Raw genomic sequence first — 18,466 nt, 5'->3', positions numbered from 1 at the left:
TACCACGGGAATTTATTATCCGTCCTGCCCGCTGCCGCCGAGGCGGGCCCGCCCGGCTCCCGCTGCTCGGCGGGCGCGGCTCCCGCTGCGCTCCGGCAGAAGCGGCCGCCGGGGCTGGAGGTGCCGTCTGTCCCGCCGGGCACCGATTGGGCAGCGCCCCGCCCCCTGGGGGGCCGGCGGGCGGGGCGGGGCGCGATGTCCCGCTGGAGGCGGGCGGCGGGGTCGGGACGGTGCCTCTTCTCCGCACCTCCCGGACAGCGAGACCCAGCCTGCCGGCTTGCTGCCGTCCCGCCATGGTTCCCAGCTCCGAGCGACTCTTCGACTCCCTGGGACACTTCGGCAGGTACCGGGGACCCGCTCTCACGGGAGGACAGGCCTGTCACACATCCCCCAGCAGGGACTGACAGACACCCACACAGGCAGGGTATCAGAGCTACCTACCCCCACAGGGACCCACAGGCACACGGGGGCTGACACGAGGAGACGTCACCGCATCGGTTGTGCTAACAGCATTGCGTGTAGTGCTGGGGGGCTCGCACACACAGACTGACACACGGACACACACACACTGACACATGCATTGCACACATGCACTCACACACACTGCAGCCCGCTGTATAAACTCACACTGCACAGACAGGCACTGACACGTGTTTGCACCACTCTACACACTCCTGTATATAGTTTTCCATACGCATGCTGCGATGCACGTGTACGCTCACACACACTATGCACACACACCTGTATATATGCCACATTCACATATGCAGACACAACCTATTCACACGTAGGATCACACACCTGTAGGCACCGTGTGCATTCATTGCACTACGCGCACATGCTTGGCCACTTAACACTCACACATTTCTTAGACATGTGAGTGTGCCCACACACACATACACATATGTGCAACACAGAAATACACAGAAATACACAGATGTACACACACACAGAGCCCTGGGCCCTGGAGCAGTCTGGACACTTCAGGGGCAATAGGAGAGTACAAGCAGTACATATAGGAGTGTTGCGTGACACACAGATGGGTTGTTTCTGCATAGGAACACAGGCTTCTTGTGTGCGATAGATGGCATGTTTCTACTGAGGTTAGGCTTGTTGCATGTGATACATGGTCATGGAGTATATCTATATGTATTTATCAGAAAATTATTATCTTTACAGTAAGTGGTGTGATGCATTGTGACAAGTTTTCTTTGATGTGTTTTGTGGCTGTGATGTGCGTGTGTAGAGGTCCGAGTGGGTTGGATGGGATACACAGATGGGGGGCAGGGTGTGGTGTATGCTTCTGCAGCTGTTGGTGCAGCGCTGGTGTGTGAGACTGCTAATAGCAGGTAGTGGAGAAGAAACGGTTGGCAAGGAAAAGAAATTTTAGAGGATATGAATTGTAAGACTAAGAGACCCATCTTCACGGCAGGTTCTGTTGTGTACTTCCACAACGCACTTATCAGCATGGATTTTGCAGGCGCGTACTCCTCAGAGCCGATGTCTGGAACAGACCCATGTGTCACAAGCTGGCTACAAGTTCAAGCTGTTGCATTGCAGTGTTGTGCTTTCTACCTCTGTCACTGCTGACTAGCCTAACCCACTATGTTGATCTCTTTTCTCTATCTGGGGCAGGCAGAAGCAGCATTTTGAACAAAGTCTTGGAGCTCCTTTTAATGGGAGAAGTGCATACCTGAGATTTACAGCAGAACAGGCCCTTAATATTGTGTGAGCAGTAGTGATGGGTATTCATAACCTCTGCAGACGGTTAGGATGGAAAGACTTTCTCTTTCCTTAACTGGGATGTATGCTTAAAATATGTTTGGCCAAGTTGTGACTTACATGCACATCTATCTGAACAATATCTCATTCATTATCTGTTCTGGGTCAGCAGCAAAAACACCTTGTTCTGTGTGGATCAGGAGAGAAATCCTAGCAATATGTTTATTTTGCTGCTACTCTTCCGTCTTGCTTGCTCTTTGTGGAAAGCAGGCACTTGCCACTGAATATTGAAATAGCACAAAAGTAGTTATTCTTAACTACTGAAATAATTTTCCTGCTTGAGAATATTTAACAATACTTTAGATAAAGTTTTAACAACTACTTCTTGCAGTTAAAGGGAGAACAATTCTACAGTGATAACCTCACATTTAGGGGCCAGATTATTTGAGATGCAGTTCAACAGGGGTCGCTTTATGTTTAGGACCTTTGAGATGAACTGGAATCTACCAAAATTTACATAGTCATGTTAGACTCACAGCAGTTCAAGAATTCAAAGACCATAAAGCTAAAAGTAAGTGTAATAATAGCTCTAGAGAAATAATTCAGCTTTGTATAAAAAGTTGCTCTTAACTGTAACTAGGAAGTCAGTTCTGATTAGTTTCTATTTATGCATCATCATGACACTGACAGATAATCAATCATTTCTTCAGTCTCACTTCTGTGCCTGGCAAAATTATGGAAAAGACTATTCTGGGAGTTACTGAAAAACATCTGAATGACAATGCAGTCATTGGTCAAAGCCAGCATGGATTAGTGAGAGGAAAGTCCTGCTTAACAATTTCTTTCTACAACAAGGTTACTCACCTAGTTGACCAAGGGAAGCCTGTCGATGTGATCTTTTTGGATTTCACCAAACCCTTGATACTGTCTCTCACAGTCTCCTCCTGGACAAGATGTCCAGCACACAGCTGGATAAACACACAATGCAGCGGGTGAGCAACTGGCTGATGGGCCGGGCTCAAAGGGTTCTAGTAAATGGGGTTATGTCAGGCTGGTGACCAGTCACTGGTGGAGTTCCGCAGGGATCCATCTTAGGGCCAGCACTCTTCAATGTCTTCATAAGTGACTTGGACACAGAACTTGAGGGACTACTGAGTAAGTTTGCCAATGACACAAAATTTGGAGCAGCTGTACACACTCAAGGACAGAGAGGCCCTGCAGATGGTTCTGGACAAACTGGAGTACTGAGCAAACACCAACCACATGAAATTCAACAAGGGCAAGTGTTGGATTCTACACCTGGGACACAGCAACCCTGGCTGTACATACAGACTGAGGAACAAGATGCTGGAAAGCAGCTCCATGGAGACAGATCTGGGGGTTCTGGATGATGGCAAGTTGAACGTGAGCCAGCAGTGTCCCTGGCAGCCAAGAGGGCCACCTGTGTCCTGGGTGCACCAAGCACAGCATTGCCAGACGGGCGAAGGAGGTGATTGTCCCGCTCTTCTCTGCACTAGTGCGGCCTCACCTGGAGCACTGTGTGCAGGTCTGGGCAACACAGGGTAAAAAAATATATTAAGCTACTGGAGAGTGTCGAGAAGAGGCATACAAAGTTGTTGAAGGGTTTGGAGGGGAAGCCGTATGAGGAGCAGCTAAAGTCACTTGGTGTGTTCAGCCTGGAGGAGACTTGAGAGGAGACATCATGGTGGCTACAGCTTCCCTCACAAGGGCTGGAGGAGGCCAGGTGCCAAATCTTTAGTTACCAATGACGGAACCCAAGAGAATGTCAGGAAGATGTGCTGGGGAGGTTTAGGTTGGATGTTAGGAAAAGGTTCTTCCCCTAGAGGGTGGTGGAGCACTGGAACAGGCTCCCCAGGGAGCTGTCACAGCCCCAAGCCTGACAGTGTTCAAGAAGAGACTGGACAAGGCCCTCAGGCACATGGTGTGAACTGTGGGGTTGTCATATGCAGAGACAGGAGCTGAACTCTATGATCCTTGTGAGTCCCTTCCAACTCAGGACATTCTATGATTCTACAATTCAGTTCAAGCAATTCTTACAAGGCACATATAGCCTATGCACTACATATAGATTCTGTGGATTTGCCACAGTCAGATTCTGAGCAATCCAAGCATGACTGTTAGTATTTTGAGACTGTTTTTGTTTTCTTAAACTCTGATATATGCAGTAAAGAATGGCCAGCTGTTAATGTGCATATAAATATATGCATGGAGAGAGTATGGATGCATTATATATATATATATATATATATATATAATGTGTATAGCTCTATATAAAATCTATTAATATGCTGTAATATAGAAATCTTTCTCTTTGATTAAGGTTATGAATTATGCAGAATTGACATTCACATGGATGCCGACAATATGTTGCTTTCCATGTGGACTTTCCTTCAGAAGTCCCAGTGATGCTATAATTCGTACTAGGGTCTTGAGACACAGATGAATAACTATAAAAATGTAACAGCTTCTGTTTCCTTTGTCATTAAAGGCAGACTTTATGCCTGTCTTTGAATTTGGGCATGGGTAGAATATGTGCCCCATAAATTCAATAAGGTTGTTTCAAACATTGTTCTTGAGTCTGTCTCTGGAGCATGAGTTCACTGCTTGCTATTGAAGAGGTGAATAAAACAAAAAATCTCATTTGCCTCAAAAAACCTCTCTAATGAGTTGGCAGGCCTCAAAACTCCTAATTTACCTACATCAAACGGCACCTTTCACAGGTACAGTTGTTCCTATGAGGCTGTGCCTATGGGCTCTCCCTCACTGCCCCTGCCCCTTCCCCAGTCCCTTTCTGCCTCACCACTCCAACTGCGAAAACCTGCCCAGAGGCCTGTCAGGTAAAGAGGATATAGTCACCCAGTTGTGGTCACTGGTAGCCCCTGTACTGGGAAAGGGGAGACATGACTGATGGGTGTAAGGTTGGTGGCAGAGTGCGTGCGTGTATCCTGATGGGGAGATGTGCCTTAGGCCCTGCCACGCTGGCTCACACTGCACACACATCTAGATCTCAGGTAAACTAAAGATCTTTTGATAACTTTAGTGATTTTAATCTACCAGCAGGACACAGAACTTGCTTATCAGGTTGCTGGTGGGAAATGGTTATGTGTTTTGCAGCTCTGATCTATACTATGACAGAGTGCTGGAGACATGATCTAATCAGCAATAGCTGTCTAGAGACAAATCTGGTAAGGTATCTCTTAAGTGTGGATGAGAGTAAGGTTTTGATTTCCCAGCTGGAACGTATGGTAGCTATGAGATGCAGTTTACATGTTATGTAGAGTTTTCCCTGTCATATACAGTTTTCAAGTCTTGGCTTATACTTTAGCTAAAAGCAGGTGGTGAAAATCATCGGAGAGAGAGGAAAAGATTGGGTGTCACAGGCGCAATTTCCAGGTTTTGTAAAGAAGTATTTCTAGAATCTTTTAAAAGATTGTCCTTTAAGTATTCTGTCTATTACAAAATTGAGTAAGTTATCCAGATTTCCAAATGTTGGTTTTATAAATAATGTATTGTACTACCAGTTAGGCTATTTAATAAATTAACAATAACTGCCCTTTATTGAAATGTTCGTGTATTTATCCAGTTTTTAACATCTTTCCATTGTTGCCTTATATGAACCTGTTGCCTGGTCAGTGGAGTTGCTACAATTTGTAGTTTAGAAGCAATAAATACAAGGATTAGGAGTGTCTGCTAGTAGGAGCAGAGAAGCAGGACAGGCTGCCTGTTTGGATAGGGTGCGCACCTGTTGCAGCCAAAGATGGAGTTCAGCAGAGATTACTACACTTATCAACCATTTCAATATTTTCTGTTAATTTCATTGGAACTTTCTAGTGTTCATAAATAGATCAGAGACTACACTTGGCTCATAAAAAAGTGGCTTGACTTTTGTTGAGTTTCTTTCAGTAGATTTCTGCAATGCAGACCCTGCTGGTCAGCACTAACATAGTTTCTCCTCTCCCTGCTTTGTAGGGCTCTTGGTTTACTTCTAAATTCTTACACCAAACCGTCTGTCTTCTTTTCTCATCTCAGAACTTTTCCAGGCTCCTATTTTCATGCTGATGCCCTTATCCTCTCTCTTGTTTCATAGCTCACAGCTCTTGTTGTGATCACATTACATCTTCGGCAAATAGTGCTGTGTACGTGATACTTCAATGAATCCTAGGGTTTGTATCAAATAGCAAAGAGTCCCAAATATCTCAAAGAACACGTTCACTGTTTCTTTTCACAAAAAGAAAATCAGAATACTTTCAAGCAATGATTTTTCAAACTCAAATATTTTACAGGTGTCTTGAGAAGTTCTTCCCCAAGAAAAATACATTTTTCAAGCAGAGAAGTGCACTGGCTTGACATGCAAATAAATTGGTTTAGTCAGTATGGAGAAACAGACAATCATATTCAGCATTTGAACAGATTATTAGCTTTAACTTAGAAAATGGAAACATTACAGGCTTCATCTGAAGTAGTAATACATTTAGTGTTTAGTACATCCTACACAAAATTATATATTTTTAAACAATGTAACATGAATTTCTGTTTAAGCTTTGAGTAGTTTCCTGAAGATGAACAAAATGCTATGGTCTAGAGGTTGTTTTCAAAAGAACCTCTTTTCCCCAGACACTGGCTACTTTATACAGTGGAAAAGTTTATCACAACATATCTGTCATTCAGTTTTCAAAATGTATCAGTGGACAGCTGTTTGTGTTTACTGGAATGTGCCAGACAGAAGAATCTCATTTCTAAGTCCTCCTTTGGCTCCTAGTCAGGGGTGGTGTTTGACAGAAACCCTTCGTAAATGTTCTTCAGCTTTATAACTGTGCGACATTATGACGTTTGAATCAGCCTGTGCTGATCTCAAATGTTCATAGGACAAAAAATGTAGACTTGCCTGCATTTCATTTTTTTTTTCCTTTTTTGGGGGGGTGGGAGGGTGGGGGTCCAGATATTTTGCAAATAATATTTTATCCCGTTGGTTGAATAGCATCATAATAGCCTTGGAGAAGTGAGACAAGCCATGTGTTTCCACAGAACGGACTCTACCAGCTTAAACAAAGACCTCATTATCTATGCCTGACTAGGCAAAAGCAGAAATACTCTCAAGACTTAGAACTGAAGTTGGACACTGGCAAGTGCTCCTGGATAATGGTGAGAACACAGCAGCAGCCCAGTCTGCAAGAGGTCCTAACAGTATTTGCTGGGATCCAGGTCATACTGGAGGCAGTCTAGCACAGGATCTGCATAGACAAAAGTGTATTGCATCAGATTGTGCTGGCAGCCTCCCCCTGCCTGTTTCTGGATTGAAAAAGTAGATTATAATAACAGAAGTAGATTAAAAAGTAGATTGCAACAATAGGAAAAGAAGGAAATAAAACCAGGATGAAAATGCATTTGTCTATAGTATTATCCATTGCTTCTCTTAAGGCTACAATCTGCAATACAAGCAACACTCAGTCTTTAAGCTAGTAAATCAATTATGATTTGTAAACCAGCTGCTGAGATTTAAACTGAACCTCTGAAATGCTGGCAACCCCCCAGGGTGGCTTCTAGACAGAGTCATAGCATGACATAGTTATGGCAGCATAAGGCAATTATTACATACAGGGAGCTAATGATCCCCTGCTTCATGCCCAAAATATTATGGTATGAATGAAAATGAAATATATAAGGCACCGCATAGTGTGTTTCCTGTAATATGGTGCCTGGGACTGGAATATTACTCCTATAAAAGCTCTGTCAATAATTTTCTTATAATAGTCGTGATTTTCAGCAGTATTATGATATCTCAAAGTTGGAAGGAGATGTTTTATAAAGGGCCTCAGAAGCCTTCAGCACATGCTGTGAAAATTTCTGTGCTACCATATTGCTATGCACAGCAAGAATGGAACTGAGATATGTGCACAGCTGACATTTTATTTGAGATAGCTTGAGGCATGAAGCTATAGCAGCTGAGTAAGAATATGAGATGCTCAGCTTCTCAGAAATACATAAAAAATAGCAAGACAGAAAATATCAGCTGAGGTAGTTATATCTCAGTTGCAAAGCCAAGACTGGTAAAAGTGTGATGACAAACTATACAAGACACAGATTTATAGGTACTATTAATGATGGTTGATCTGTCAGACTGTCCGTATACCTGGAGAGAAATCTCAGCTGTCTTTGAAAAATACTGAGCTAATGTGTATGTTATTATCATACACTGACAGCCAAGCAATTACATTCACCTCACTCAGAGCAGATGTTCTCTGAAATTCACATGCAACGAAAATGTGATTTGAGGAAACTAGAAGCACCATCCATTGGATCACAGACTAAACCCTTTCCTCAAGAAAATATTTTCATTCAGAAGTGAAGTTGTGTTTCCTCTTCCTGTTATTTGGAGGCATTACTGTTAGGCAGCAGCATCAGGAGTGCACTTCTGGCAGCAGTTTTGAGGCAGAAATAGAGGTCAAGACCTGGAGAATAGATGGAAAATGCTGATAAGGCAGCAGAAAGTAGAAAACAAGTGCCAAAGAAGTGCTTCAAAGAACTGGGAATAATTTGCCACTCTATTAAGAGCAGTCAGCACCATGCATTGCATGGAGCTCAGTGCCATTTAAATGTCTTGTATCCATGGTGGCCTGTACTTTTCCAGCCATGTTGCAAGGTCCTTCTCCTCTCTAAGTTGTGAAAGATATTTGCCAGGATCTCGGTTCCTACTTGATCCATCTCTATAAAGCCTATGGTGGCTGTGTGGGGAAATCAGTTGTCCAAATCAAGGCACTAATGAGCTCAACTCATTAATTTTACAGGCCAGACATCTGGCCTTGGTCACCTCATCAAGGGGGAGAATTAGACCATTTTAAGGGCAGGATCCATCCGCCTAATTGTCATTAAGTGGTTTAGGAGAATATGAATATTGCATCTAGATTAGTCTGTGCTTCCCCATTGTGTGAAAAAGGGATCTAGCGAAGCAGTGTAGATGTATATGGATTGCATACTGTATGCAGCATATTGCTTTCAAGTGTGTGGTATTCATTCTTTACTTTCAGCCTCAATTAACTAATGAAGGCTTACCTAGAAGGTTGGGATGTGGGAAATGCTTCTGGCATGACACTTTCTGTGTCACAGCATCAGCCAGCATCTTTCTCTGAAGATGTTGCGAAGCAGATACCAAGAGCCTTGCATTGCTCTGCTGTATGTCAGACATCAGAAAAACCATCATGTATGCAACAATACTGATGTTACAATGCTTGCTACGATATTGGTTTTCCATCAGCAATTCTTGTTCTCGATTCTTTGAATACAGGTAATTCCAGGAAAAATTGATTTAGGCCAACTGTTGAAACGAGAGCATTAAGATCAGAGAAATAAGAGATCAAGCCTGCTCTGAAAACACAGAAATCCCAAAGGTACGGAAAGTGAGGGAATAAAACCTGCAACTGACTTTCTGAGAAGGAAAAAGGAAGATCAATGCAGACATTTATAACTTACAAAGTAGGCAGAAATGCCTTTTTTTTTAGCCTTTAAATTGCAGGCATAGATCTTTATGTTCTTTATGAAAAAGTAGAAAATAAGACTAATCATATTCATTTAGCTCTTGTTATTAAATAAATATTAGTATATCTGTGATGTAACATTTTGTTTGTTGCATGTCTGGCTAATGCTAGAGAGAAAGTCAAATACAAAAGGTGAAAAATAAGCAAAAATAAATAAGCAATTTCAAAGCATTATCTGACACAAAGCCACTGGATGTATGGTGAAATTATACTGATGAGACCACATTTCATTTAAATAACTTATAATCATGGCTGATATTCCAGAACAAATTATTGGCTGGATTTTTTTCTGCATCTTTGGAACTGGTTTAGGTCAGCAGTGCTGGCCAATACCATAAAGTTGTTACAACTCCACCCTTCTGAGAGGGAGAATTTGTGTTAGTCCCAGGGTCAGAGCAACTGGGACCTCATCTCATTTACACTTGTATTTTAGGCTCTTTGGAGAACTGTCATCTTTTACGGATAAGTGTAGCCGAGCTCAGTTCTATCTCATTTATCCATTGAGAAGAGAGGGGGCAGTTGGTATAAAAATAGATTTATGCAGAAGAATCCTAGTAGGTTTGAGCAGAATCCATCTTCTTTATTGGATTATTGTGGAGAACAAGGGCCATATATTGCTTCTAAATATTTATATAAGGTCAGAAAATGGCATTATTCTGGATTCCTTCCTTGTATGAGCCACCATGACAGAAAGATTTGAGGAAAGAATCTGACAGTAGTGTGGAAGTATAAGCAGGTAAAAGAGCATTACAGAATATATTTAATAAGAGGTCAAAGTGCATTCTTAGCCTTGGAAACAGTTAAATCTGTAATTTGCATTTATTTGTTTTTAATGTAAATTACTTCCAATTTTAACTTTGTTTCAAGAAGAAAGGAAGAAAGAAGAAAGGAAGTAGAATCATCTTCCTTCAATGACAGGAAATGAAAAGGTTCCCTGCTTTCTATTAAAAAATCAAGAACGATATAGAATAACTCAGTCTGTTGGTCATGGAAGATATAAATGACTAATAAAAGTAATGAAAAATATTTTTTATTTTAGAAGATCAATAATGCTGTTGCGATTTTGACTTATCTTCTTTAGAGACGCTGTAGAAAAGTTCTTTGTCTAATTAAAATCAAAGGCAGTATGTCAAATATCCAAGATCTATTACATCAACTTTTTGGCATTTCATACTATTTTATGTACTCTGCAATGTGTAAATCTCTCAGAGGAGAGAAAACAGCAGTATTTTTCTTGTCCACTGAAGGTATAGGCTAGCCAAACCAATATCCAGGAAAGAAGAATATCCATGCCATCCATGGCCACTATGTTTAAATTAATTATGCAGATTTCTTACTTGTTTTACCTTTTCCCCTGAGAACTTTCAAAAACCTATAAGAACCTGTTTTTTACAACTGTCTTCCAAGCAGGAGTAATGAATCTATGTAGAATTCAGACTGAAAATGAAATGTCTGCATCCAAATCATCTTAGGCGTTAATATGAATAGAAACCAAAAAAAAAAAGAGTTCTTAAAACACATAATTTAATTAGGACAACAGTAAGGTTTAATTATTTTCCAGAATAGTCTATGAAGAACAGGTTGCTAGTTGCTTCAGAATGGACAGTTTTCAGCACTGTGAAGTAGGCGTTCAATCAGTGTTATTTGTACCTTCAGCTATTTCAGGTTCAAAGTTTTGAAACAGAAATTTGTAAGTGGAATAACAATGAAATAAGCACCTAATTCACATTGAAAACAATGAGTTTTGTTTCAGAATTATAGACAGAAAAAAAAATCAGATAAAATAAATATAAACTTCCATAGTTTGAACAAAGTTAGTGCAATGTGTCAGAAAATATCTGATTTGCTAAACCGGTAAGGAAGAGTGAAATACCACCGTTTATATATGAAGTACTACCTATGTAGATGGAATCTCAATAAAAACGTTTGCATTCTGTTACACACTTTACAGGATGTGATGTGAAATGATTTGCTTACATAAGCTGATGGAAACACTACCGCGTGGAAGGGAATTAAATACCTAATTTGGATTTGTCTCCCCAAAAAGAGGGTGACCAAAACAAAACAGTGTTGCCAAAGACACTGGAACTGAGTTTTCCCTGTAAAAAGTAATGTTAGTAATATATAATGCAGACAGAGTACATGCTAATTTTCTAAATGGTAGGTGTTCATTAAAATGCTGTTCCTAGAAGGGACGCATAAAACTACAGAGCTGAAAGTGTTACTACTGGTAAGTGCAACCACTTTGCTGTGTTTAGCACTGATAAAAATAATTCCACAACAAACATAAATAACTTTAAAACAGCATGGGCATGTTATTTTTAAGTAAATCACCCAGGATATGTCCTTGACATATGTAAAGCAGGATGGATAAGTGGATAATTGGACAGAAATAACCCGACTCCAGCTCTGCCACTGGAAGGTATTGGAGTCACTATTGCAGTTGCCGTCCCCTCCTGCTTGCCTGGCCTGTTCCTACCGGCATTGCTGCTCCACTGGTCACTGCTGGAGCCCCACATGAAGCTGGGACCTCAAGCTCGAGAACTGCTTTACTGGTACTTGTGTGGGTGCAAATCTACCAGAATTATAAACATTTATTACATACTGATTTTGATAATCAAAAAGAAGGCTAACCTGAAGAAGGTTAGAAATTGATGTGCACCGTTTAGTATTTGACTATTGTTTTCAGTGATAGCTTTAAATTTCTGCTTTTTTTTCTTCCCTTTTATTGATTTATTTCTACTAGTTATAAGGTAGATACTATAAATATGTTAAGGAGAAAAACTGTAGTTTCTCCTCAGAGCAAGCAAGCAAGATGTTTGGTTGGCAGCTGTTGCACGGGCAGGTCTTGCAGGTCTCTCTCATCGCTAGATAATCTGCCTGTGGATGGATCTCTCCATGGCAGGTTACATAGCATTTAGCTTCCTTTCACCTAAGGAGCCTACAGCATGGTGCAAGAGCTGTGCTAATCTTTAATGTTGCCAAGCTGTTCCAACTCCATTGCTGACTGCTTCAGAATCCCTTGCAGTTTGAGCATGCAGGACAGCTAGTGGATTAAACAGCAATTAAACAGTTACTGCTCCCTTCTGAGAGGGAGAATTTGTGTTAGTCCAAGGGTCAGAGCAACTGGGACCTCATCTCATTTACACTTGTATTTTAGGCTCTTTGGAGAACTGTCATCTTTTCTAGATAAGTGTAACTGAGCTCAGTTCTGTTCAGTTCTGCTCTGTTCTGTTTAACAGCAATTAACAGTTACCACTCCCAGTGATGTGTACTCCCTCAATCAGAAGTTACTTACACAGTAAAGAGTGGAACATGTGTGTGTATCCTGGGTGCTCGAGTGCAAATCCAAAGCCTTTGTGCCTGGTTCAGTTCTGTTGTCCCAAAAGGTGGGATCATTACCCAGCATGCAGATAGCAATTCACACACAGGGTTGAGGTATTTGCTTTATTTACAGTTCTGTGCAGAAAAGGGTGCTAGGCGATCTTTCACAAAGCTAGTACACCAGAAGCAGGCTGTTATTATACATATTTATACATTTAAACTTTTAACCACTCCTAACATATTATACATATTTATGCGTACTCAAAGTTCGTTGGTCTAAACTTTGCTCACTTCGATTTGAAGGTACAGTCTGCTTTTATTCTTCTATGCACGCTCAGTGAGTAGTGGGCTTTTCTGAGTAGGGGGCATTTTTTGAGTCAGAGGTCACAATCTTCCCCTGCCACCTTTACCTTTCTCCTCATTCCTATACCCTTTGTTTTTGCCTTGACAATCATCTGTCCTTTGGCCACCAGAGCTTTGAATTCCTCATTTATCTTCCTTTTTATCCTTCAGGGGAGAGTTAAATTTCAACCGAAGGTTCAATCAAGCAAGCATCTCCACATAATACTAATCCTAAGGTCTAGGCAATAAATCATTACATTTACAGTCATATAGTAGCAAAAGCTATTTGAATTACTTATTCAGCTATATCAAAATTCAAAAACCAAGATGTCAGTTCCACTGTCAGTTGGAGCAGGAGATTGGGTGTTGCACTGAAGTGGTTTAGGTGTGACCACACCATCCTTCTGGCTGGCTCTTCCCTGGGTGCAGTAACCCTTGGCAGCAGGAAGCATGGGGGCATCCTGAACGGCATCTGCCCTTTCTCCTGCACATGTCTGTCCATAGATGAAAGCTATGCTTACTAAACTGTCGAAACCCAGCAAAATTTATCAACTGGATTATTTTGTCACAAGTGAGAACAGAAACCTAATGTGCATTATTTAGATAGTAAAAACCAAAGAACTGTTGCATTAATTGGAAAAAAACAAAAATTAAAAGTATGGCTCTTAATTCTGTAGCCCTAATTCTAGATTTTTACACTGATGCGACTTTCTACATCTATGTTTAAACTGGATATCCAACACAGTATCTTCTTCCTCTGAAAACAAATTCTGGAAATAACCATCTGGTGATGTGGGCTGACTCCATGTCTGTGTAGTTTATTCTACCCTTAGGAGGGACTGAAATTTAAAAAGTGAATGTGTAAGTGCATCACAGCTTTTTGGTTCAGAGTGGAAAGAATGCAGAATGGCTTTTCCCACATTAAAAAAAACCAAACCAAAACAAAACAACAAAACACACAGGATGGAATACAGAGGTAAAAGTCGTTCTTTAACACAAATTCTTTCAAAAATATTAACTATCTGGAAATTTATTTCCACTGAAGCCATCCTGTTGAATGCACACTGCACAACAGAATCATACTGTGTCTTCTGACTAAGCAATTTGCTAACAAGGTGGAGGGAAAAACAGTAAAAATAGCTGTAAAACCTATGGAATAGTACAAATATTTTGCTAATCACAGAACAGCCTTTTGAGTCTATCCTACACTAAAAGGATTTTTAAATTTTTATATTAGCTTTTTAGGACTATCTAGCAATTCTTCCTCTCTTCTCAGACAAGGAAACAAATATTATCAGAAACACATTTTATTTAACGTACAATTAGTTTCTAAAACCAAGTTTTGTCCCGGCTATACGTTGTAACAACTGACAATGGTAAAAGTACTCCGAGGTTGGGGACTTATTCTCTAACATATATGCAGCAATGTCCACTTTAGCTATTTTTGCATGCTGGATGTACCACCTTTCAAATAGACTGGTATAGATTGTTTGCACAGGTGCAATACTAATTGGATCAAGCAACTGATCTGGCTTGTTTTATTGATTTTTTTTTTTAAGTCATCATCTATTTTGACTGTTTTTTTCAAGTCGGATCAGTTTCCCAGATAAATTTCACAGCTGGTCCACATTAAAAGTACCACCAAAAGTGAGGGTAGAATGCAAGGGATTAATAAATAGTGAGAAAGGAGAAGGGAGGAAATAACTTACAGTGACAGTGCCGGAGAATATGTTGTGTCATGAGACTACAGCCAGAGCAACAGTGGTCTGAGATCTAGTTCATTATTTTTATGGAAAAATATTTCTTCAGTTCAGTTACTGATGTGATGATATTACCAGTTGCTTTTCTTTCTGGCGAGATCTTAAAATGTGTGCAGAAGAATCAGAAAATGGAAGTATTTTTTACTGTAAGCTGTAAATTGAAAAAAAAGAATAACTGGGCAGAAATTTCACCAAAATATTTTAAGAAAGACAGGAACATTTTCATGTTGTGTCTTGCTCAAGCTTTCTGAAGACAGTTTTATGCTCATTTGACTTCTGGCATTCATTAAGTGTCTCTATACTAGAGCAGTAACCTACAAAGTCTTCTTGACTTCTATATTTGACGCTCCTGGCAAGAGTAACAAAATGTACTTGCCAAATAATTATCTCCCATGGCAAGTCACTGGAGAGATGGAAAAACACTGAGAGAGATTATCATACCTTTTAGGACAGTCATCTTGTCCACAGATCTTAAAAAAAAAAAAAATACAAAAAAAAATTGTAAAATGAAACTACTGTTTACAACAATGTACGTTATGTAATCTGATGTATGTGAAGATAACTGGCATATAAAATACCTTTGCCAATAACTGCCCTTTTTGAGATCAGTCCAGGAAGACAGATCACAGAATTTGCTTTCTTTTGACGAATTTAAAGGGTATTTATTGCTGCTGCAATGGTATTTTCTTACCATTTAGAAGCATGAGCAGCAGTCTTTTTTTATTGAGGAAAATTTAATTTTAAAAAAGAAGTTTGGTGGAGTTACTAAAGGGATTATGTTACATGTTTGCCTGCAAGGGAGAGGTTTAAGCTTAGTAATAAAGGAGTTGCTTATCAGTCCGGTGTTCTTAAATTAAGAATTCAGGAAGAAGGTTAATATTTACAACTGGTAGCAAGGGCAGCATAGACTTTAACCTGTGCCTCAGGGTCAGTGAAATGTATAACTTGTATAGGTTCTGCTGTGCCCCCCTGCCCAGCACAGCCTGTGGCAGGGGCTGCTCCAGGGCCCCTGAGCGGGACCAGCTGGGCTCCCCCAGCACTGAGTCCTGCTGCAAAGAGAAGCTGCTCAGCCCTCTCCTGAACATAAGCCCAGAAGCAGCCCAAGGGTTTTAAGACTGAGAAAGAGGTCTGAGGTAAAACTGTGCACTCAAAAGTCCAAAGGGAGGGATCCCAGGCTAGCAGTAGAGCAGGCAGCAGCTTTTCGTTCCTCCTTGCTCAAGCACTCTCTGCAGCCCCAACCTCTGTCCCAGCAAACCCGTGTCTACCATGAAGTTGGGCCTGTGTCTTTCTCTGTCCCTTGTCAATCTTTGGCTGTTGTGGAAAGCAAAGTTCATTGCATTCCCATCTCACCTATTGTCCTCCCTACATACTTTTCATGCTTACTATATGTTGTCACTAATGGCCTAATTAATTCCTTTTTGGTAGCTATGCAATGTAACAAATTGCCTTACTTCTACGCAAGTGGTCTTTACAGAATAGAATCGCTTCTTGCCCACAGGAGATTCTCAGCAGCTCATAAGGCTGGGCTTTTCAATCTAGCATAAGTGGGGATGCTGTTACAACACTGCTGTAGTTGGCAATGATCAAAAGAGGGCTTTCAGGTTATGTTTTTGTGTGTCTGTGTGCTTTACATAAATATATATAGAGAGAGAGACTTAGCCCATTGTGGAATTTTACTGGAGAGAGCAGTAGGTAGTTTTTACAGGCAGGGGAACAGCCCATTAGTGTGGCTGCAGGACTGTGGGATTCCTTCAGCCACTGGTACTGCCAAAATTTTTTAGCTTCAGATCCAACTTTATTCCTCCCTGTTTCTGCTTCCCCTGCCTGTTTCTTGGCTTTTTTTTTTTTATTTTTTTCTGCAACAACATGGCCATTTTGATGTAAAAACGTGTTTTCCTGTTCTTAAATGAAGTCACGAATAGCATAAGTTTTGTCTATTAACGTATATCTGGCGTTCTGTTTGACTTTTTGTTTTCACTTAGCATAGATGCTGCAAATTAGGTAAGAAAAATAATGATACTACAGAGTGGATTTTTTTCATTGAAACTGAATAGGATTTTCATGACATTGAAAATGGAATAATGTTTTTACAAGAATCAGTTATAGCTAGTTCTAAGTTAAACCCTTGGAAGATGGGCAAAATATGGCTCGACACAGATATTTCTTTAAAATAAGTCCTTAATTGCTTTTTACAGAGATGGAAATTGCTCTATAGTGCAGCGATTAGGGACGACACACACCGGGACGCAGGCAGAGATGCATGTACAGTCAGAGATCTTGTTCAGGAAGGAGTGCAGAGCCGGGCAGAGCAGAGAGCTGAGCCAGGCTGAGACCCTCTCTTTATTAACCAGTGACAATTTATAGGATTTACAGATACGGGCCTGGACTAAAATGTTACATAAGATGTTTTTCCAAGAACTGTTATTAAAAACACACCACACTCAGGTTATGTTTGTTTCAGTTACGTTCCCACTCATTCACAGACCGGGCCCAAGGACATTCACACATCCCATGCACTTGGGGGTGGTTATCCGGCCTGAGATACCATTCTCACGAGTCTGGGCTATAACTTTTTACAGTTATGAGAAATGTACTTCAAAATAATCTGTCCAAGGCCCTTTATATATTATTATGTTAGTATTATGTCTTTGACCTTCCAGATGGTCATGTTAGTATTGAGCTTCCTTTATCATTCAGGTGGCTGGAACTGCACACCTTGCTTTCACACATTTTACTTTCCAACACTATAGGAGAAAAGGATAAGGGACAATAATTTATATAGTGTTATAAAATAACTAGAAAGGAGTAACTGATCATTCTGTACAATAAAGTGATGAAAGACAAGGAATATTTATTCAAGGTTGCACAATAATGTTTTATAAGCTGCTAATAGTCTTAGACTGGAAAAGGAGACATCGCAATTAGATTTAATGAGAAACTTTCCAACAGAAAGATTTGACTGTGGAGCAAGCTGTCAAAATGGTTATTGAAGTACAATCACAAGAAATGTTCAGGAAAAGATAAAACTCCCAAGGGAGCAGTTAGTGCAGAGATTAGGTAAACGTGATCCAAATCATAGCCTTTGTGATACTCTTGGGATTTGGGTTTTTAAAAAATAACGTAGGGTATTGGTTCATGCCGTCTTCTCAGTCTGTATCCTTACAAGTCATTATCTTTGTTCAAGCCTCTCCAATAAGAAAGATATATTTTCCTGCTCAGTCTTACTTGTTAGAAGAGAAATTATGACCTTACTATTTCTTGTACTGTGAGAGCTAATTAGAAAACTCTAGATGAATGTGTAGGAGTTTGAAATTATTTAATTCTTCCTCCGTCGGGGAAATACCAACTGGGCTATCTGACACAGTGGTTGCATAATGACAGATTTTGCAAATGTTCAGGATCCTGGTTCCAGGTATGACACTTTTTATTAGCTAGGAGAAGATGTAACTGCACATCTTCTAGGGATTAAGTTTGCTAATTTGGTAGAGGTCTTCTAGTCCTGGTTTCAGTCATTTTGCATACTGCAACAATAGCCCAAGTTGTTGAATTCCGTCTTGCTCTGCTACTTCTAAAACAAGTTTGTGTCTTTTGATGGGACCAGTTAAAATAAAACTAGAAGAAGTAAAAAATGTTGCTGACCATTTTTGTCTGCATGAATACGGGGACAAAGGTTACATTTCAGAATAATATATTTTTTTGTGGTCCGAGATAATCCAAAAGCTTTTCAGAGCACATTTAGCCTTGCTTTGATTTATGGCTAGCTGC

The 18,466-nt window shown here is 40.5% G+C and overlaps 1 protein-coding gene across 2 annotated transcripts in view; it reads left to right on the top strand.

Moving 5' to 3' along the window:
* The first annotated feature begins 124 nt into the window (after positions 1-124).
* The window catches only part of SLC22A16 (solute carrier family 22 member 16), a 38,864-nt gene continuing 20,522 nt past the window's right edge, over positions 125-18,466 (top strand). The window contains exon 1 of one of the 2 annotated variants that reach the window (XM_065056653.1): positions 125-343. In XM_065056653.1, the coding sequence (XP_064912725.1) occupies positions 294-343 (50 nt within the window). In that variant the 5' untranslated portion in view covers positions 125-293. Of the gene's footprint in view, positions 344-9,025; positions 9,129-18,466 lie in introns of those variants that run through there. The other variant, XM_065056654.1, reaches the window with a different exon arrangement.

Source organism: Columba livia, chromosome 3 (assembly GCF_036013475.1).
Source record: "Columba livia isolate bColLiv1 breed racing homer chromosome 3, bColLiv1.pat.W.v2, whole genome shotgun sequence".
NCBI lineage: Eukaryota > Metazoa > Chordata > Aves > Columbiformes > Columbidae > Columba > Columba livia.
The sequence above is the reverse complement of the archived record's forward strand: the minus strand, read 5'-3'. Positions and strand labels throughout refer to the sequence as shown.